The sequence below is a fragment of the Babylonia areolata genome, chromosome 11, assembly GCF_041734735.1.
Source record: "Babylonia areolata isolate BAREFJ2019XMU chromosome 11, ASM4173473v1, whole genome shotgun sequence".
In the NCBI taxonomy this organism is placed as follows: Eukaryota; Metazoa; Mollusca; class Gastropoda; order Neogastropoda; family Buccinidae; genus Babylonia; species Babylonia areolata.
Genome location: NC_134886.1, coordinates 14,045,826 through 14,065,241, shown reverse-complemented (window position 1 = coordinate 14,065,241; position 19,416 = coordinate 14,045,826). Strand labels below are relative to the sequence as shown.

The following is a 19,416-nucleotide window of genomic DNA, read 5'->3' as shown; positions in this document are numbered from 1 at the left end:
CCTTTTCTCCCTATCTCTTTTCATCCCCCTCAACTTCCGTGTAGGCTTTGGCGTCAAAGGCACATTACTACTATTCACGAACATTGGCAATCATTTAATTAACAAGCCCCAAGGTGGTGAATGGGAATTAAACAGGACTTAATGCTATGAATCGTCTTCACCCCTTTTTAGGGGTTAGAGATGCCATGAAGATCTGGAAACAGTCGGCTGAATAAGAGAATTATGGCATCAATGCATGTTCAAAGACGTATGTTGAGTGGTGGCCTGGTGGAAACACGTCTGTCAAGGAAGCGAGAGAATCCTAGCGAAGGGGATCGAACCGGCCAGAGTTTTCTCCCTCTGCATTAGACGACTGTTGGTCTGGACACTAGTCATTCGGCTGAGACGATAAACCGAGGTCTGGTGTGCAGCATGTATTTGTAGCTGTATTTCTTTTTATCACACAGATTTCTCTGTGTGAAATTCGGGCTGCTCTCCCCAGGGAGAGCGCGTCGCTACACTACAGCGCCACCCACTTTTTTTTCGTATTTTTTCCTGCGTGCAGTTTTATTTGTGTACTGAACGCACGTAAAAAGAATCTACGGCAACAAGAGAGATACCCCTGAAAACAAACAAAAACCAAACAAAAAACCGATAGTAAAAGAGACACTTAAAGACAAGGGAGGCGCTGCACTAGAACGATGCCCTCTCCCTGGGAAGAGCAGCCCGATTTTACAAAGAAAAAAATATATTGTGATGAAATAAATTTATATTAAGTGGTGCACGTGACAATTGCTGAATCGCTCGTTCGTTCATTCAATCATTCAATAGTGTATTTATCCAATTCATTTTTTTTTTCTTTCTTTCATTTTTTTTCTTTTTAAAATGTTTGTTAGTTTATAAGTATAACTCACGTTTGTATATATTTTTGGACCGCCGCCACCCATATGTGTTAAACGGGTTCAATCAACCTTTCTTTCTTTCCTTCCTTCATTCATTCTTTATTTATTTAGGTAATTAATTAATTAATTTCTCCATTTCTCGATTCCTTCTTTTCTTCCTTCGTTTTGGATTGACTTTTTTCTGAGATTTTTTCTTCCATTTTCTGTCCGAATTCTAATGATAATTACCTGTACTTGCTTATTGTTTTTTTGCTGTTTTATTTTACTCATATACTGTTTTGTTTGGTATTGAATTGTATTGTGTTGCAGTTGTTTTTGTGATAACAGATCTGTGTGTGTGTGTGTGTGTGTGTGTGTCCCTTACATTGACGATCGAACAGTCATACACGATTGTTGTTGCCAGCAATATTTCGCTATAGGATTGTACTTAACATAATGATACGTTTTCAGTAAAAGCTGTTTAATAATGTGGAAGCTGCGATACGTAGCCTAGAAATGAGTGTGTGGAGGAGGGGGAGGGGGGAGTAGAGGGGTGCAGGGTAATGTGTGTGTGTGTGTGTGTGTGTGTGTGTGTGTTTATTCATTTACGTTTTTTTTTTGTTTTGTTTTTTTTGTTTTTGTACGCTTGCAGTTGACTTCATCACGTTTTTATGCCTTATAAATATTAGTAGTAGTAGTAGCAGTTCTTTTTTTATGTATTTACCTATTATTTATTTATTTACTTATTTCTTTTTATTTCAGTCATTTATTTATTGTTTGTTTGTTTTGTTATTTTATTTTTATTTTTATTTTTTTCATTTCTTTTTTTTTCTTAAGGCCTGACTAAGCGCGTTGGGTTGCGCTGCTGGTCAGGCATCTGCTTGGCAGATGTGGTGTAGCGTATATGGATTTTTCCGAACGCAGTGACATCTCCTTGAGCTACTGATACTGATACTAATACATAGGGCTAACTTTTGTATATCTACACTGAAAGAGAAAGTAAGAAGCGAGTGCGTTATTCCGGTACGTAATGCTGGTACTTTGTTTTTTTAAATCTGCGATTCTGTTCTCTAGTCTGGTGGTTTCCCTTTTCTGTAATGAAGGAAAAAGGGTTTTCAAAATCCAAATCAAATTCACAGTGCATTAAATTAGAAAGCCTTGTTTTGATATTTAAATATTTTATTGGAATGGGAGCAAGAAATACAGACAGAGAGAGAGAGAGAGACAGACAGACAGACAAACAGACAGACAGAGTTTTATCATTTCCCAAACTAAAATGAAATAAATAAGCTTATAGCTTCTTTTCATCATGCCCTCAATATAATAAAATTATAATAATAATTGAAAAATAATAAATAAATGAGAAAATATAAAAGAAATGAATAGATAAATAAATAAACAAATAAAACGAAATATAAAGACGGAGAACACGAAAAAAAATGAAGGAGGAAGAAAAAGACAACAATAAAAGAATAAAAGAAAAAGAAAGGAAGAATTAAAGAAAAAAAACTATCAACTTGATAAGACTGTATTCCTAATTTAAAAGATTTTTTTTTTAAATCATGATCATTTCAAAAGAACAATTTAGACAAAATGATATATATGTATATATATATATATTATATATAATTTTGTCTAAATTATATATAATTATATATATATATATATAAAATTATATATAATTTTGACAAAATTATATATATATATATATATATATATAATTTAGACAAAATTATATATAATATATATACATATATATCATTTTGTCTAAATTGTTCTATATATAATTTAGACAAGATTATATATATATATATATATATATATATATATATATATATACGTGTGTGTGTGTGTGTGTGTGTGTGTGTGTGCATACATATATATATATATATATGTATGTATGTATGTATATATTCATATATGTATGTATATGTCATAAAAAGTTATCAACTTGCAAAACAGTAAATCATGTTAAAAAAAAAAAAAATACAAGGTTGAAAAACAATACCAAAATAGATATACGTAAAATGAACAGAAAAGGGGAACTCAAAAAGAAAAGCAAAACAGAGGGGGGGGGGGGGGGGGAGACAGGAGGAAGATGATGGAAAGGGATCTCGTGGGAAGAAAACGGGACAGACGGACAAAAATACACAAAGAGAGAGAGAAAGACAGAGACACACAAACAGACGAAGACACACACACACACGGGCGCGCGCATGCACACAAACACACACACACACACAGAGAGAGAGAGAGAGAGAGAGAGAGAGAGAGAGAGAGAGAGAGAGAGATTGTTTTCAATCAAAATGCATAAAACGTTATCTCTTCATGAATTTTCAAATTTGTACCCGTGGTAAGCTTTGTTTAAAGAGGACTATTTTTGTCTATTTAACAATCAGGGTTTCATTCCGTAACGTAACACCCAAATAGGTAAGTGATTACTTACAGGGATCAAATCTCGGGCAAGCGGTGTTTTTGGTATTTTTTCCTTCAATGTTCGTGACTGTCAATTTCTTACACAGATAAGATAGTGCAATATATTTAATTAGTTGTTCTATACGTGGAGACACCTTTAATGAAGCGACATACTGGATTATGGGAAACATCAACCAGCTGTGATACTGATAGATTTCGCATTCATTTCTTCATTGTTAGTGTTATCATTATCGCTGTTATTATTATCATAGTAGTAGTAGTATGAGTATTACAATTACTATTATGTCACAGCTTTGCCATTTACTGTGACAGCGTCCACCGATATTGTACGTTGTAAGTGGTATTTAGTTCGTATGTACTGTATTATCAATGGTTTTTCCAGTCAATAGGAAACCATTTACAGCTTAGTCTTTTGTGAAGGACTATGACTCTCAAACTGGGAGGCAAAATTGCACTGGCTCTTAGTGCTGCAGCCTTGTGGGCTAGTTGGCCTTTGGGAACCATCCCAACGCCAACTGTCCTAAAACTCTCTTGGCCGAGAGAGTGGGGATGTACTTGGGCAAGACACTCTCCACTATAATCAAATTCTAGCCCAGATAGTCGGGACATCAGTTGCCTCCTCTGCCGTTCTGATGGTCATAGTCGGACACGACTGACTATCATATATATATATATGTATGTATGTAAGTATATATATATATGTATGTATTACCATTATTTTCATATGATGATGATTATTATTATTACTGTTATTTTTGCTATTATTATGATCATTGTGATTATCATTATTCAAATAACAGCAGTGTTATATTTCTAAGGGTCCGGGATATATTATTCACTGTGCAACAGCTGGGTTTGTGCAGTTTTCCCTTATGCTGGGAATGTTCCCAGATGATTACTGCAGCTCTCAACCCTGGTCTGTGGCTGTGCATTATCACTTCCCTTTGTCCGTGAAGATCTCTTCGACACACCTTCATCAACTCCGTCCACTGACCCCAACCCCCCCCCCCCCCTCCATCTCCCCCCCCCCATGACTGTCATTGTCCTGCCCCCTCCACCCTCCCCCTCCAGTTCCGCGGGTGGGGAGGAGTGTGTGTGTGTGTGTGTGTGTGTGTGTGTGTGTGTGTGTGTGTGTGTGTGTGTGTGTGCCTTTGTTTGTCAGTGTCCGTGTATCTACTTTTCACCGTTATGTGTGTGTGTGTGTGTGTGTGTGTGTGTGTGTGTGTGTGTGTGTGTGTGTGCCTTTATCCGTGTCAGTTTCCGTGTATCTACTTTTCACCTTTGTGTGTGTGTGTGTGTGTGTGTGTGCGCGCGCGCGCGCGTCTACTTTCCAGCATTGTAGAATCTTTGGAATATCCCCCTCTTCGCCTCCTCAACACCAGAAAACCGATACTTGGAACACAACAGTTCATTCAGTTCCAGTCTTCCGGGGTGCAGGAAAACAGCGTGTGACAAAAACAACTCGTTGCCCCCCTTCCCCCTCCTCCCTCCTCCTCCCGCCAGTCTTCATGTCAACATTCATATTGTTCATCCTAAAGCCTCCCCCCTCCTCCCTCTCCCTCCCGCCAGTCTTCATGTCAACATTCATATTGTTCATCCTAAAGCCTCCCTCCACCTCCCGCCAGTCTTCATGTCAACATTCATATTGTTCATCCTAAAGCCTCCCTCCTCCTCCCGCCAGTCTTCATGTCAACATTCATATTGTTCATCCTAAAGCCTCCCTCCTCCTCCCGCCAGTCTTCATGTCAACATTCATATTGTTCATCCTAAAGCCTCCCTCCTCCTCCCGCCAGTCTTCATGTCAACATTCATATTGTTCATCCTAAAGCCTCCCCCCTCCTCCCTCCTCCTCCCGCCAGTCTTCATGTCAACATTCATATTGTTCATCCTAAAGCCTCCCTCCTCCTCCCGCCAGTCTTCATGTCAACATTCATATTGTTCATCCTAAAGCCTCCCTCCTCCTCCCGCCAGTCTTCATGTCAACATTCATATTGTTCATCCTAAAGCCTCCCTCCTCCTCCCGCCAGTCTTCATGTCAACATTCATATTGTTCATCCTAAAGACTCCCCCTTCTCCCGCCAGTCTTCATGTCCACATTCATATTGTTCATCCTAAAGCCTCCCCCCTCCTCCCTCCTCCTCCCGCCAGTCTTCATGTCAACATTCATATTGTTCATCCTAAAGCCTCCCTCCTCCTCCCGCCAGTCTTCATGTCAACATTCATATTGTTCATCCTAAAGCCTCCCCCCTCCTCCCTCCTCCTCCCGCCAGTCTTCATGTCAACATTCATATTGTTCATCCTAAAGACTCCCCCTTCTCCCGCCAGTCTTCATGTCAACATTCATATTGTTCATCCTAAAGACTCCCCCTTCTCCCGCCAGTCTTCATGTCAACATTCATATTGTTCATCCTAAAGACTCCCCCTTCTCCCGCCAGTCTTCATGTCAACATTCATATTGTTCATCCTAAAGCCTCCCCCTCCTCCCTCCTCCTCCCGCCAGTCTTCATGTCAACATTCATATTGTTCATCCTAAAGCCTCCCTCCTCCTCCCGCCAGTCTTCATGTCAACATTCATATTGTTCATCCTAAAGCCTCCCTCCTCCTCCCGCCAGTCTTCATGTCAACATTCATATTGTTCATCCTAAAGCCTCCCTCCTCCTCCCGCCAGTCTTCATGTCAACATTCATATTGTTCATCCTAAAGACTCCCCCTTCTCCCGCCAGTCTTCATGTCAACATTCATATTGTTCATCCTAAAGCCTCCCTCCTCCTCCCGCCAGTCTTCATGTCAACATTCATATTGTTCATCCTAAAGCCTCTCCCTTCTTTATCGCCCTTTTTTTCTGGGTCTATATCTCTTTCCCCCCCCTTTTTTTTTTTTTTTTTTTTTTTTGCTGCTGTTGTTATTTTCGGTGTATACATTACGCCACCTTTTAATCATAACAATCAGACGATATATGGAAGCTCAGACTGACTTGCATATCAATAGCTACTTTCTATTTTTTCTACTCGGTGAAAAGAGAAAGAATGTTGAAACAGGGTTAACCAAACTGACACGGAACCCTCTCTCTAGGAAAAAAATTCACATTGAGGTACACTCCAGGGGGATAAAAGATATACATTCCCTAAGAAATGATCTTTATGTACCATCATTTCCGTTTTCAGGTAGAAAGTTATGGAATCAAAACCCTGATCATCTAAAAGACAAAAATAGTCTGTCCTCTTTTACGAAAGCTTACCACGCTATTTGATGAACAGATAACGGTTATGTATGCGTTTGATTGAAAGATATTTGTGCTTTGCTCTCTCTCTCTCTCTCTCTCTCTGTCTGTCTGTCTGTCTGTCTCTCTCTTGTCTGTTTCCCCCCTTTCCCTCATCCTCCATCCTCTGTCTCCCTGTCTCCACCCCCAACGCCCCCTCCCCCTCACCCAGTCTTCAGAAACACATAACTTTCTTAGTTCTCTTTCTGCTTTTGCTGTAAAGTTCATTTTTTATTCAGGGACATACATTTTCTTTATCGTTTTGCTTTTCAGTTATTATTGAGGATTTTTTTTAAACTAGACATGATTTACATTTTTGTTAACTGAAAGCTTTTTTGTGTTTTCTTTTCTTGTAAGAGAGAGTGAAAAAAAAATGTTGGTCTGAATTGTTCTTTACAAAATATGATGATTGGATTTGTTTCTCACCTTTCAGAAAGGATTCTGACTCCATCACTTTGATGGGGATTTTCTTTCTTCCTTCCTTTCTTTTATTGTTGTTGTCCTTCTCCCTCCTTCTCGTCCTCCTTCTTCAGTTTCTCTTTCTACTTGTTTTCGTTATTATTTTGTTTTTACTAATTTTTGTTACGGCATAGAGAAGACATGTAGCTTATCCGTACACTCCTCAGTAAAACATTCGAGTTCGAGTTCTCTCTCTCTCTCTCTTGATCTTTGTTTTTCTACTTCGCCTTCCTCTACTGAAAAGAAAATCAAGAATGCATGTGTTATTGCGTGTTATTGTTTTCCTTTGCCTTTTCCATGTTATATCCCTTTATATCCACTATGATGAGGAGGAGGAGGTGGATGATGATGATGATAATGATGATAATAATAATGATGATAATCATAACAATAATAATAATAATAATAATAATAGTAAAACAAGAGAGGCAAGGCCTTCAAGACTCACTTGTGATACAATTAAAAAAAAATCTAATCGTTAAAATGTGTTCTGTATTTGTTATTATAAAGCTTCGGCTTAAAAAAAAAAGTCCTAACCAGATTCGAACCCCGCGTGTTCGGGTGAGAAGAAACTGTCTTACCCATTACACTATCGTGGCTCCTTAACTGACGTTCTAAAATTTAATATTTGAACGTACTTTTTTAAAGGGCGATAAATCAATTGCGGTATTCGCAGTGAGAACGCTGTTTAAACCATATTATTCTGGTGTATCTTGGGCATTCAAAAAATCTTTAAGGGCAATTAAAAAAAAAAAAAAAATTCTTTTTAAGTCCGCGGTAAAGGAGACGTGGCTATCGCCGCAATCACACTGCAACATTTAGCCGTTTTCTCTAGATCTAGATAGATGTACAAGTTTAGTTACACCCGCCGGGAATGTAGTACGACACGGTCGATTCAATTTCTGTTTTATGTTCAATCTAGTTTTATAGTTTTAAAGTTGATATGAAAATTTAATATTTTGTTAAACTAATAACATGTAGAGCCAAGTACAAGTACTTCTAAACGTCGTATGAAGTAAAAAGGACTTCATTTTGAGAAAAGTCAAGACTGGAAATTTTTTCGTTTCATCGTGATCAATTCAAGGGTATTAACTCGCATGGTTTACAATTTTTAACTGTGAATTCCGACTGATTCTGTGGATATTTTTATGGCAGTTGGGGGCATAATCCACTAAGTGATGAGGCGTTCACAAATCTTTCTCTGAATAAATATTTAACGGTCTCCTTCTCCATCTTTCTATCACATGTTATCGTGTATTGTCCATTGAATATAGGACTGAACAGGCAGGTCAACAACTTGAAACAAAATGGCGTCGTTCGCGTTCGCGAAGAATATGAGCACGCACTTTGAATGTGTATAAATATGTATACGCAACTGATTTTTGCCCATGACCTTCAGGGCTCAGCCAATAGATCTGTAAAGTCCACTCGTCGTATTGATTTTAGTATTTTCCGAAAAAGACCACTTGGGCGAATGAACATAGTGAAAGCACTGTACACTGACAGTAAAACACACAAGCTTTTAATGTATTGAGTATAATTTCAAAATGTAATGTTTAAGATGAGAAAGATCAGTTTAAAGCAAATTAAATCCCCTAGCATTAATTACAGATTAATTTCCCTTTTTTATTATCTGCACCAAAACGTTTGTAAAATAAATAAAACTTCCATGCTTAGCAAAAGAAGTTCCTGTTTGAACAAAAAATGATAATAATGACTGCTCTTGTTGTTGTGTCGATCACCAGATCAAAGTGCCAAGTTTAGAGAATACAAAAAATATAAATATTACAGTAAATGCAGTTTGCATATAATTAAGCTTCTTTTATTATTATTTTTTGTGCCCATCCCAGAGGTGCAATATTGTTTTTAAACATGTTTGACTGGAAAGAAATGAATTTTTCCTATTTTTATGCCTAATTTAGTGTCAACTGACAAAGTATTTGCAGAGAAAATGTCAATGTTAAAGTTTACTACACACACACACACACACACACACACACACACACACACACACAGACAACCGAACACCGGGTTAAAACATTGACTCACTTGGTTTACACAAGTGAGTCAATGATAAAAGGATATGATAATAATAACAATAATAACATATATTTGTTTAGCGCCCTTTCTCTAAGAAGTAAGTCAGAAGTTAGTAAAGTTAGGTGAGCCACTGATGGCCATGCTCTCTTTCTCTGTCCACCCCTTCTACCCCCGCCCCCCACCCCCGCCCCCGCCCCCTCCTTCTCTCATTCGTCATGCAAGCACAGTGAGATGGCAGGCATGAAGCGATGTTGCAGAAGTGGGAAAGCGAGAGTGCATTCGGATTTTGAAAAGATGACCTTTTAGCTGGGAGCGAAAGGCAGAGTCAAATGAAGAGAAAAACGGAACAACGGTTTTTCCAGAGAATTATGTGGAGCAGCAAAGAGGAAAGAACGTTCATCACAGGTTGTTGTATCGACACGAGGAGTTTTTCAGAAGGTAACAGAGGAAGAGCGGAGAGTTCTTGGGGGAGTGTAAGCAGCAACATCCTTTACTTCTTTTCCGAATAGCTGTTCATTTCGTGTCTTTCACCCCAGCCCTGTTCTCATTGTTGAATAACTTGCAAAAACGAAGCTGTGCAAATATCTTTTGCAGTGACAGTTATCAATGACCGATGTCCAAAAGGAACGCGCACCATAACGATGCGGGATCCAACAAATAAGTGTGGCTGTCGTGAACAATGACGACATGATGACAATGAACACAATTCATTCCATCGGTGAACGACCGCACATGTTGCTGCCACAGGTTAACAGAATCACACTGTATCTTTTTTTTCTGGCGCCGAGTAACACAATGCACCGGGCAAATTGAGGGATTCGTAGGATTCATATCAACAGGATGCAGTGTGGGGAGGAGGGGCGGGGTGGGAAGGAGGGAGGGGGTGGGGTGGGGGAGAGGCAGGAAACATCTAGGACTGGTGAGAGTGCGTGCTATGTGTACTTGCTTGCACTGCATCTCATGGCATCACAAAGCACCCTGTTGTTTAACAAATAGGACACCATTTATTCCATGCCTTGTACTGTGTTACGTAGTGTGTCCTGTATAAATATGGTGCCATTCCCGTTCTGCCCTGTGTTGTACCGCATTGTATTGCAGTGTGTGTGTGTGTGTGTGTGTCTGTGTGTGTGCGTGTGCGTGCGCGCAAATGGGTGTGTGTGTGCAAGTGTGTGTGTGTGTGTGTGTGTGTGTGTGTGTCGCCAAGCGTGTGCGTGTATGTGTGTCGGCAAGTGTGTGTGTGTGTGTGTGTATGTGCGCTCGCGCGCGCGCGAGCTTTCGTTTGTGTGTTAGTGCGCCGGTGTGTGTGTGTGTGTGCGCGCGCGCGCGCGCGCGTGTGTGTGTGTGTGTGTGTGTGTGTGTGGAAGTGAGTTTGACGAATGTCGTCTGAGTGTGCAAATTGATTCATGTTATCATGTTACCATCTACGGTCAATGAGTCTTGTACATGCAAAACGCACGTAGCTGTATTCGAGAAAGGAAGCGCTTATAAGAATTCGTTATTGTAATTGTGTTTACTGCACGGTTCCTGAGAGACACGAAGCCATCTCGGACAGACCTGAGACAGTGACACCCTGAGAGACATGAACACATCTCGGACAGACCTGAGACTGAGTGACGCCTGAGAGACATGAACACATCTCGGACAGACCTGAGACTCAGTGACGCCTGAGATACATGAACACATCTCGGACAGACCAGAGACTCAGTGACGCCCTGAGAGACATGAACACATCTCGGACAGAACTGAGACTGAGTGACGCCTGAGAGACATGAACACATGTCGGACAGACCTGAGGCAGTGACACCCTGAGAGACATGAACACATGTCGGACAGACCTGAGACTGAGTGACGCCCTGAGAGACGAGGAACAGGGCGGAATGAGGGAACTAGTCGCCGGATCAGTGGTGCCGCCTCGGCTGTCAGACCACGGGATAGAAGAAAAAGAAGAAGAAGCTCTGTACGTACTGTACTGCACTGTGCTGTGCAGCACCAGGTTGTGCTCAACTGTACTTTTCTATTTTCATTTTATTTCATTTCATTCATTCACAATCGGTAAAGTTGCACTGCACTGCACTGCCTTGTAATCTTTCACACAGAACAGCGCTTTATCATGCCCCACCAAACTGCTAAATACTTTGCCTCAGTAGTCTCAGAATGTATTCCCGCCACCACTGCACTGATGGATAAAAACAGATAAAACATAAACGTGTGAACAAACACACAAACAAACTGCAAACCAAAATCAGAAACAAACACATACATCTACTCTCTCATCTTATCTTATGAGTGAAACTTTATGAACGTCCTCAGATAAATGTGTTTCAATCAAGGCTAATGTTGTTTGCGAGCAAAATATACCGTTGTAGTTGTGTTTGTATACGATTTTCAATTCCTTGTGCATTTTTGTATACTTCCATCCACAGATATATATAAACTTGGTAATAAAGAAATAATGAGCATGGGATAAAGAAATAATGAAATAATGAGCTGTGATAACAGCGGTAGAATCATGCGTGGCCTGTCAGTTTAAAAAGATTCCTCTGATTTTACTGTCTACATCAACTAATCAAATTCAGTTTACATAGCATGTGTTGACAAGATTTAGGTTTGTAGAGATATCCCAATTTCTAAGAATTATAACATCCCAGGCATCTTTTGCAGTTGTTTTGGGGGCTTGCTGTATCCGGTTCGCATCATTTTGATAATTCCAATCTTTTTTTTTTTTTGTCCCGATGCATATCTCTCTCTTTCTTTATATATATATATATATATATATATATATATATATATATATATATATATATATATCACATCTACATACATACATATAGAGAAGAACGATAAATAAATAACTCTTCTGTCATGAGAAAATAACAATAAAGCTTCATTTTGAAAGGATGTGATGAATAGAACGATCTAAACACTTGGAATAAGGCAGATGAGGGGGTGGTAAATGAGGGCGGCTGGGGAAGGGGGGGGGGGGGGCAGGGGGGCATTTGAACTTGGTTCTAGAAGAGAGGAGAGGAGTATACCTATGCCTGATATTACTGCAGTATATACACACGTCAGACATATCGGTAATGGAATCTGACCACCCCCCACCCCCAGTCCACAGTAATGCGGTGGTTGATCCCTATCACAGCGGGAGAAAAACCCCAGTCCCATGACTTCGAAAAAAAATTCCGCGAAGGGAGATAGTGAAACACACACACACACACACACACACACACACACCACACACACACACACACACACACACACAAAGAAGAAGAAAACAAACCAAAACAAACAAAAAAAAAAAAACCGCAACAGCGTGAGAGGCCCCTCAGCTGTGTCACAGACCAACACTGTCAGGAAACGAGCAGTGACGCGAGAGACGCGATGTGTGTCATAACCGTTACGGCCGCTGCCAAAAAGAACATCTCTGTACCAAGTATAGACAATAATGTTTGTTTACTGTGTACTGTGGTTTGTACTTCAAACAGTCAACTTTATTGTTTGAAACGCATAGCGGACAGAAATTTGCTTTCAGACTTATCATAAGACAAAAAGCTATTTTCAAAAATAATAATTTAAACAAATGATAAAGGCTAATCCGTTGGGCAGTAAGTAGTATGAAGTCAACGCGAAAACAGAACTGCTATAATCCAGTGGGAGTAAGGGTTAGGGAGAGTGTGAGGGAGGGAAAGACAAGAGATGCCATCACCACTGGTTGACCAAACTGTCACACGGAACAACATGACAGTGAAGGTGAACATCTAACAACTGTCACACACAACGTGACAGTGAAGGTGAACATCTAACAACTGTCACACAGAACAACGTGACAGTGAAGGTGAACATCTAACAACTGTCACACACAACGTGACAGTGAAGGTGAACATCTAACAACTGTCACACAGAACAACATGACAGTGAAGGTGAACATCTAACAGCTGTCACACGGAACAACATGACAGTGAAGGTGAACATCTAACAACTGTCACACGGAACAACATGACAGTGAAGGTGAACATCTAACAACTGTCACACAGAACAACATGACAGTGAAGGTGAACATCTAACAACTGTCACACGGAACAACGTGACAGTGAAGGTGAACATCCAACAACTGTCACACGGAACAACATGACAGTGAAGGTGAACATCTAACAACTGTCACACAGAACAACATGACAGTGAAGGTGAACATCCAACAACTGTCACACAGAACATGACAGTGAAGGTGAACATCTAACAACTGTCACACAGAACAACATGACAGTGAAGGTGAACATCCAACAACTGTCACACAGAACAACGTGACAGTGAAGGTGAACATCTAACAACTGTCACACAGAACAACATGACAGTGAAGGTGAACATCCAACAACTGTCACACAGAACAACATGACAGTGAAGGTGAACATCCAACAACTGTCACACAGAACAACATGACAGTGAAGGTGAACATCCAACAACTGTCACACAGAACAACGTGACAGTGAAGGTGAACATCTAACAACTGTCACACAGAACAACATGACAGTGAAGGTGAACATCCAACAACTGTCACACGGAACAACATGACAGTGAAGGTGAACATCCAACAACTGTCACACGGAACAACATGACAGTGAAGGTGAACATCTAACAACTGTCACACAGAACAACATGACAGTGAAGGTGAACATCCAACAACTGTCACACAGAACATGACAGTGAAGGTGAACATCCAACAACTGTCACACGGAACAACATGACAGTGAAGGTGAACATCCAACAACTGTCACACAGAACAACATGACAGTGAAGGTGAACATCCAACAACTGTCACACGGAACAACATGACAGTGAAGGTGAACATCCAACAACTGTCACACGGAACAACATGACAGTGAAGGTGAACATCTAACAACTGTCACACAGAACAACATGACAGTGAAGGTGAACATCCAACAACTGTCACACAGAACATGACAGTGAAGGTGAACATCTAACAACTGTCACACAGAACAACATGACAGTGAAGGTGAACATCCAACAACTGTCACACAGAACAACATGACAGTGAAGGTGAACATCCAACAACTGTCACACAGAACAACATGACAGTGAAGGTGAACATCCAACAACTCGTCCGTCGTTAGAAATGGACCCTGCATGGGTATTGCCAAAGACACAAAATTCAAAGAAAATAAATTACTACTGCTTATGATTATAATGATGATAGCAACAACAACAACATCAAGAATAACAATAATAATAATAATGTTGACTATTTATATTTGTATATTTGCATTTATATCTGTATTTCTTTTTATCACAACAGACTTCTCTGTGTGAAATTACTATTATTATTATCATTGTGGTGATGATGATGATCATTACTTTATGATTATCATTATCATCATTATTACTCCACTACTACCAACTGAAAAAGCAGCAAAAACCAAAGCAGTCCCATCCAAGTGGATCAAACGGCACAAAGAAGTGTGTGACAAAGCAGAAGCGAAGGAAAACAAGTGTGAAGACCTTTCATAATGCACATTCTGCCAACTTGTAGTTTTTTCGGGAAATAACACATTTTGCACAATGTGATGTGATTTATACTTAGGTCCTGGAGAAAAAACGTCATACTGTGTACGTCAACGATTAGTGACTTGCAACAGGGCTTCTTGACAAGATGGCTGCGTCTTCTTTTTTTATCTTTTTTTTTTTCTTTTTCTTTTTTTTCTTTTTTCTTTTTTTCTTATTCTTTTTTTTTCTTTCCATAATTCCTTTGTTCGATTAAGTATAATATCACAAGTGAGTCTTGAAGACCTTGCCTCTCTTGTTTGCAATTTTTCCTGCATGCATTTAAAAAAATTGTTTACCTATCGAAGTGGATTTTTCTACATAATTTTGCCAGCGACAACCTCTTTGTTGCCGTGGGTTCTTTTACGTGCGCTAAGTGCATGCTGTACACGGGACCTCGGTTTATCATCTCATTCGAATGACTAGCATCCAGACCACTACTCAAGGTCTAATGGAGGGGGAGAAAACACTGGCGACTGTGCCGTGATTCGAACCAGTGCGCTCACATTCTCTCGCTTCCTGGGCGGACGCGTTACCGCTAGGCCACCACTCCGCTTTTTAACTAGTGAAATGCATGTCTGCATGTCTGATATGGCTGTCCTTATTTTTCTAGGGCAGCTGATTTCTGCATCTGTGTGTCATGTGCAAATGCGTGAAGATTGGTGGAGTGTTCTTTGAAAATGTGATCAAGTGAATGTGTGTAGAGAATAAACAAAACAGAAATCAGTACTGAACCCTGTGGAACGCTATACTTGAGTCAGGATGCTGCTGTCATCGGGCCTTCAGCCACAGCTGTTTGAGTCCTATCAGGCAGATGTGATCTGAACCATGACAGAGCCATGTCTCGAATGCAAAAGACATGCTCGAGCTCACGAAGCAGGATAACGTAGTCGATCGTGTTAAACGCGGCCGAAAGATCGCTATTATTAATGGAATTATTATCTGGGATGTTCTGTCCATATCCATAATTCTTGTCATGCCTCGTTCTCCTCTCCTTCTCGTTATCATCATCATCATCATCATAAATATCTATATCACGTCAATTTATCGTCATTTAATTGGGTATCTGATTCTTTGTGCCTGTAATTCGCGTTTTTCAGATGAGTTGTTTATACAGACATATACACCTATATCCTCAGATCCGCACATTCCACTAACATTTTCACCATCACTATCATCATCATCAACACTATTATCAGCATAATCACTGTAGCTGTTTTTTTCTCATTATTTTTCCCGTTTCCAACCAAAAACCAACACACACACACACACACACACACACACACACACACACACACACACACACACGGGGGAGGGAGGGAGGAGCTGTCAAGAATTATTGGACTTATCACTGTCTGATTTTATTTCTCTTTTTTCAAATCTTTGTAAAATAGTCCAATTGGATTGTTGCTATAACCTTTGCTTTTATTGTTCAATTCGTAAAAATAAAAAAAAATTTTAAAAAAAGTTTTAAAAAAACACGTCTATAAATCATTATGTTTTAGAGTTGGAAAGTTATTCTCTGATATTGTTGTTAAATCAATGCTGTGAATAGTATTGCTTTCACCCCCCCATCCCCCCTCTTTTTTCATGTTTAATATCACGTAATGTGGACAGACATTAAATGAAATTGAACACACACACACACACACACACACACACACATACTCACCCTCCATGGCCAGAGGCCGGAGAAGGCCCAGCCCCGCCAGGTGGTAGGGCAGCACGGTCCCCAGCATCATGTCTTTGATGTCCGCTCTCCGGCCTAGCACCGGCCACAGACTGACCCCGTCCACCTTGGCTGGCTCCAGGGACTTCCTGCAGAGACTGACCACAGCTGACCACAACAGAGACACTGACCACAGCTGACCACAACAGAGACCTGTATACAGCCTGTCTACAGCTGACCACCACAGGGACCTGTCTACAGCCTGTCTACAGATGACCACAACAGGGACCTGACCACAGATGACCACAACAGGGACCTGACCACAGATGACCACAACAGCACTGGAGGATACGGCGAGGAGACTTGGTTAATGAACAATATCCTCTTCTTGTTGGGGGAATATTTGGACCTCTGAATAGGTGAGACAAAGTCTACTGAAGGAAGAATCGTCTCAAGATGAAGAAGTAGGAAAGCTGCAATCGCGTTTTGTTGTTGTTGATTTTTTTTATGCGATTTTTAAGTTTTATGTACACACAGTTTAGCAATGAGGTTTCCAGGTTATGTGTTAGTTTTGAAAGGATTGTCACGTTTTAGGCATTCACAGTTTGCTGATTGCTGTTTGTAGCATGCACTCCTTTTCGTCAGGTGACCACACGGACATCTATGCACTTTGAAAAACACTGTAATTGAAGCCAGATGGAAGTGTCCATCACATCTCTCAGTCATCAATCACTTGAACAATGGCTTCTGGAGATGAGAATAAATGGCGTCACTCGTTTCCGTTTTGGGTCAACAGTAACGAACAGCGACTTGATGAAGATTTATGACGAAGACCGAGCAACCAGGCAATCACCAGACACACTGGCAATGGCTGGCTCTTCTATGTGTCTGCTGTAACGGAGAAACTGTCTGCAGAAAGAACGTTCGGGGAAAATTATCGGATTGGCAGTTTTTCAACCGGGAAGGACTTCAAAGAACGTCTGCGTTTCCTGACCCCATTTTCTGTGGATCCCCTGTCTGCGATGTTGGCGTGGTGAACAATCAATAGCAGGCACTGCGTTGATTGTCGGAACAATCATACAGTCGCTTGGTTGTTTTCGTCACACAGGCAATGCGATCCGTCCTAAAAACCAATCACCCAACTATAGCTTCAAACAAAAGACCCACATGACGAGATCCTTGTGGTATACAAACAACTGGTGGAATCAAACCATCATTATAATCCACAATCTACGCCATAAGTGTAGTCCAGTCAACTGCTGTGTAATGAAAAAAATGATGCGAAGTTTTCCTCCTTTTTAAAATTTGTTTTACTTGTTTGGGTTTCCTCCTTTTTTTTTCTCTCGCCGAAGAAGCATCAGAATTACGAAACGTTCTTTTACTTCTTTAGGGTCAAACGGCCCTGTTTCCCAAGAGTTGACTATACTCACAGCCAGCAGTCCATTATCCTTGGGGTAGATAGATGTCACAGCTGATGACTGTCGGGGACTGCAAGATGTGGAACTTCAACGTGCTTGGACTGAACCAGCCACTTCCCGGATCGCGTAATCCCCGTGTATGGGGGGAGCCGATATGGCTTGTTGCTTGTCGGCAATGGCCCGTGTTAAAACAACACCACACGCATGCAAGCGGGCCTGTTCAGTCTAAACAGCACAGTGCCAGTGCGGGGACTGAAGAGAGGAGGGGGGGAGGGGTGATCTCATGTACTGATTCAACTGTCATTCACCGTGTTGACTTTAGCTACAAAGTCAGTCAAGCAAGCCTCTTGCTAAACATAACTCGCTTACAAAAAGCTACGCTCGCTATTATTTATTAAAATCCCGTTTCTATTCTTCGTTCGTGACATTAGTGTCAGTGTCATGCAGTCAATGCGGACTTGGGGTTAGTTACCCGGAACAAAGCAACACAAAACAAAACAAAAACCCAACCCTGCTGTGCACTCCGCCAAACACTGCACGTGGTCGCGGTCCTTATCATTAACAACACACAGAGTGGATGTCACACTAAATTGAGTCCCCCATTCCTCCCCCACACACATAAACACAGACTGTGCACTTTCCGACAGCATGACACAATGGCACACACTGGCACACAATGGCACACACTGGCAGCCACAGACCTGGCCTCACTGGCCCACCAGCAAACTGTACGTCACCAGTTGTTCAGGCACGGGGACTGTGTATCACCGGACAGAAGGTGGAGAGAGGTCCGTGGTGATGAAGGAAGGACAGATGACGCGCTCTTTTCTGTTGAAGCCTCCCCCTCCTTCCCAACCTCAGCACTTGCTTTTCTTCCTGAAACCACACGATGCCTTTCTCCGGGGTCTGGGGGGCTGCAGGTGGATGAGCGGCCTGACCTCAAGCAGCGCTACCAGAGAAAGGGGGGGGGGGGGCAACAGGAGGTGTGTCCTGACACGGTCAAGTTCCACGACCCTCAGCCACACAGTTGTGATGACGCCTTTCTCTGTCCCCAGTGCGGCCACGCGCCTTGTGAACCGTCACTCCGGGTACCTCCAGACCTGATCCACATCTACCCCTTTCTCTTCTCCTTCCCACTCCCCCATCCACCCACCCGCCTCTCTGTCTGTTCTCAGACCCTCCCTTTTTTGCCCCACCTCCCAGCCCTCCCCCGTCACCCCTTCTCCCAGCGCCTTTCATGTGCGTCACTGTCCCAGTGGAAGGGAGAGGGAGGGGTGAGTGGGGGTGGGGTGGGGCGGTGGGTCGTCGTGTCCTATTGGTTCGTCATTCCGCCCTCCTGGGTCACGTGACGCTGCCGTCACCACCGTCTTGCTTGAGCGGTTTTGACAGTTGGCTGCTCTGTCGCTCATATGTGAGGAAAGGCAGACGAATGAATTAGTGATCGAATGCCCAGTGGAACGACGTGAATCATTTCTTCTTCTTTTTGTTAGCGTTCATAGTTTTCGCGAAGTCTTTGTATTCTCCTTTTCTGCTATATTTTTACAACGGCAACGAAAGTTTGCTTTAGTTCTTTTTTTCTTAATTAAAAAACAACAACAACAGTCCTTTCCAAGCATGTGTTTGTCGTACTTACATCAAGTCACTTGGGACAACTCTTGTTGTATATGCAAATACTGATCATGCAAAGTCCGCGTTTAACACTGAGTTGTTATACAATGA

At 41.4% G+C, this 19,416-nt stretch overlaps 1 protein-coding gene across 2 annotated transcripts in view; it reads right to left on the bottom strand.

Moving 5' to 3' along the window:
* The window catches only part of LOC143287555 (paired box protein Pax-7-like), an 81,729-nt gene extending 63,088 nt beyond the window's left edge, over nt 1–18,641 (bottom strand). For both annotated transcript variants that reach the window (XM_076595643.1, XM_076595644.1), the window contains exon 1: nt 16,283–18,641. In XM_076595643.1, coding sequence (XP_076451758.1) covers nt 16,283–16,352 — 70 coding nt within the window. In that variant the 5' untranslated portion in view covers nt 16,353–18,641. The remainder of the gene's footprint in view (nt 1–16,282) is intronic.
* Between the last annotated feature and the right edge of the window lie 775 nt (nt 18,642–19,416).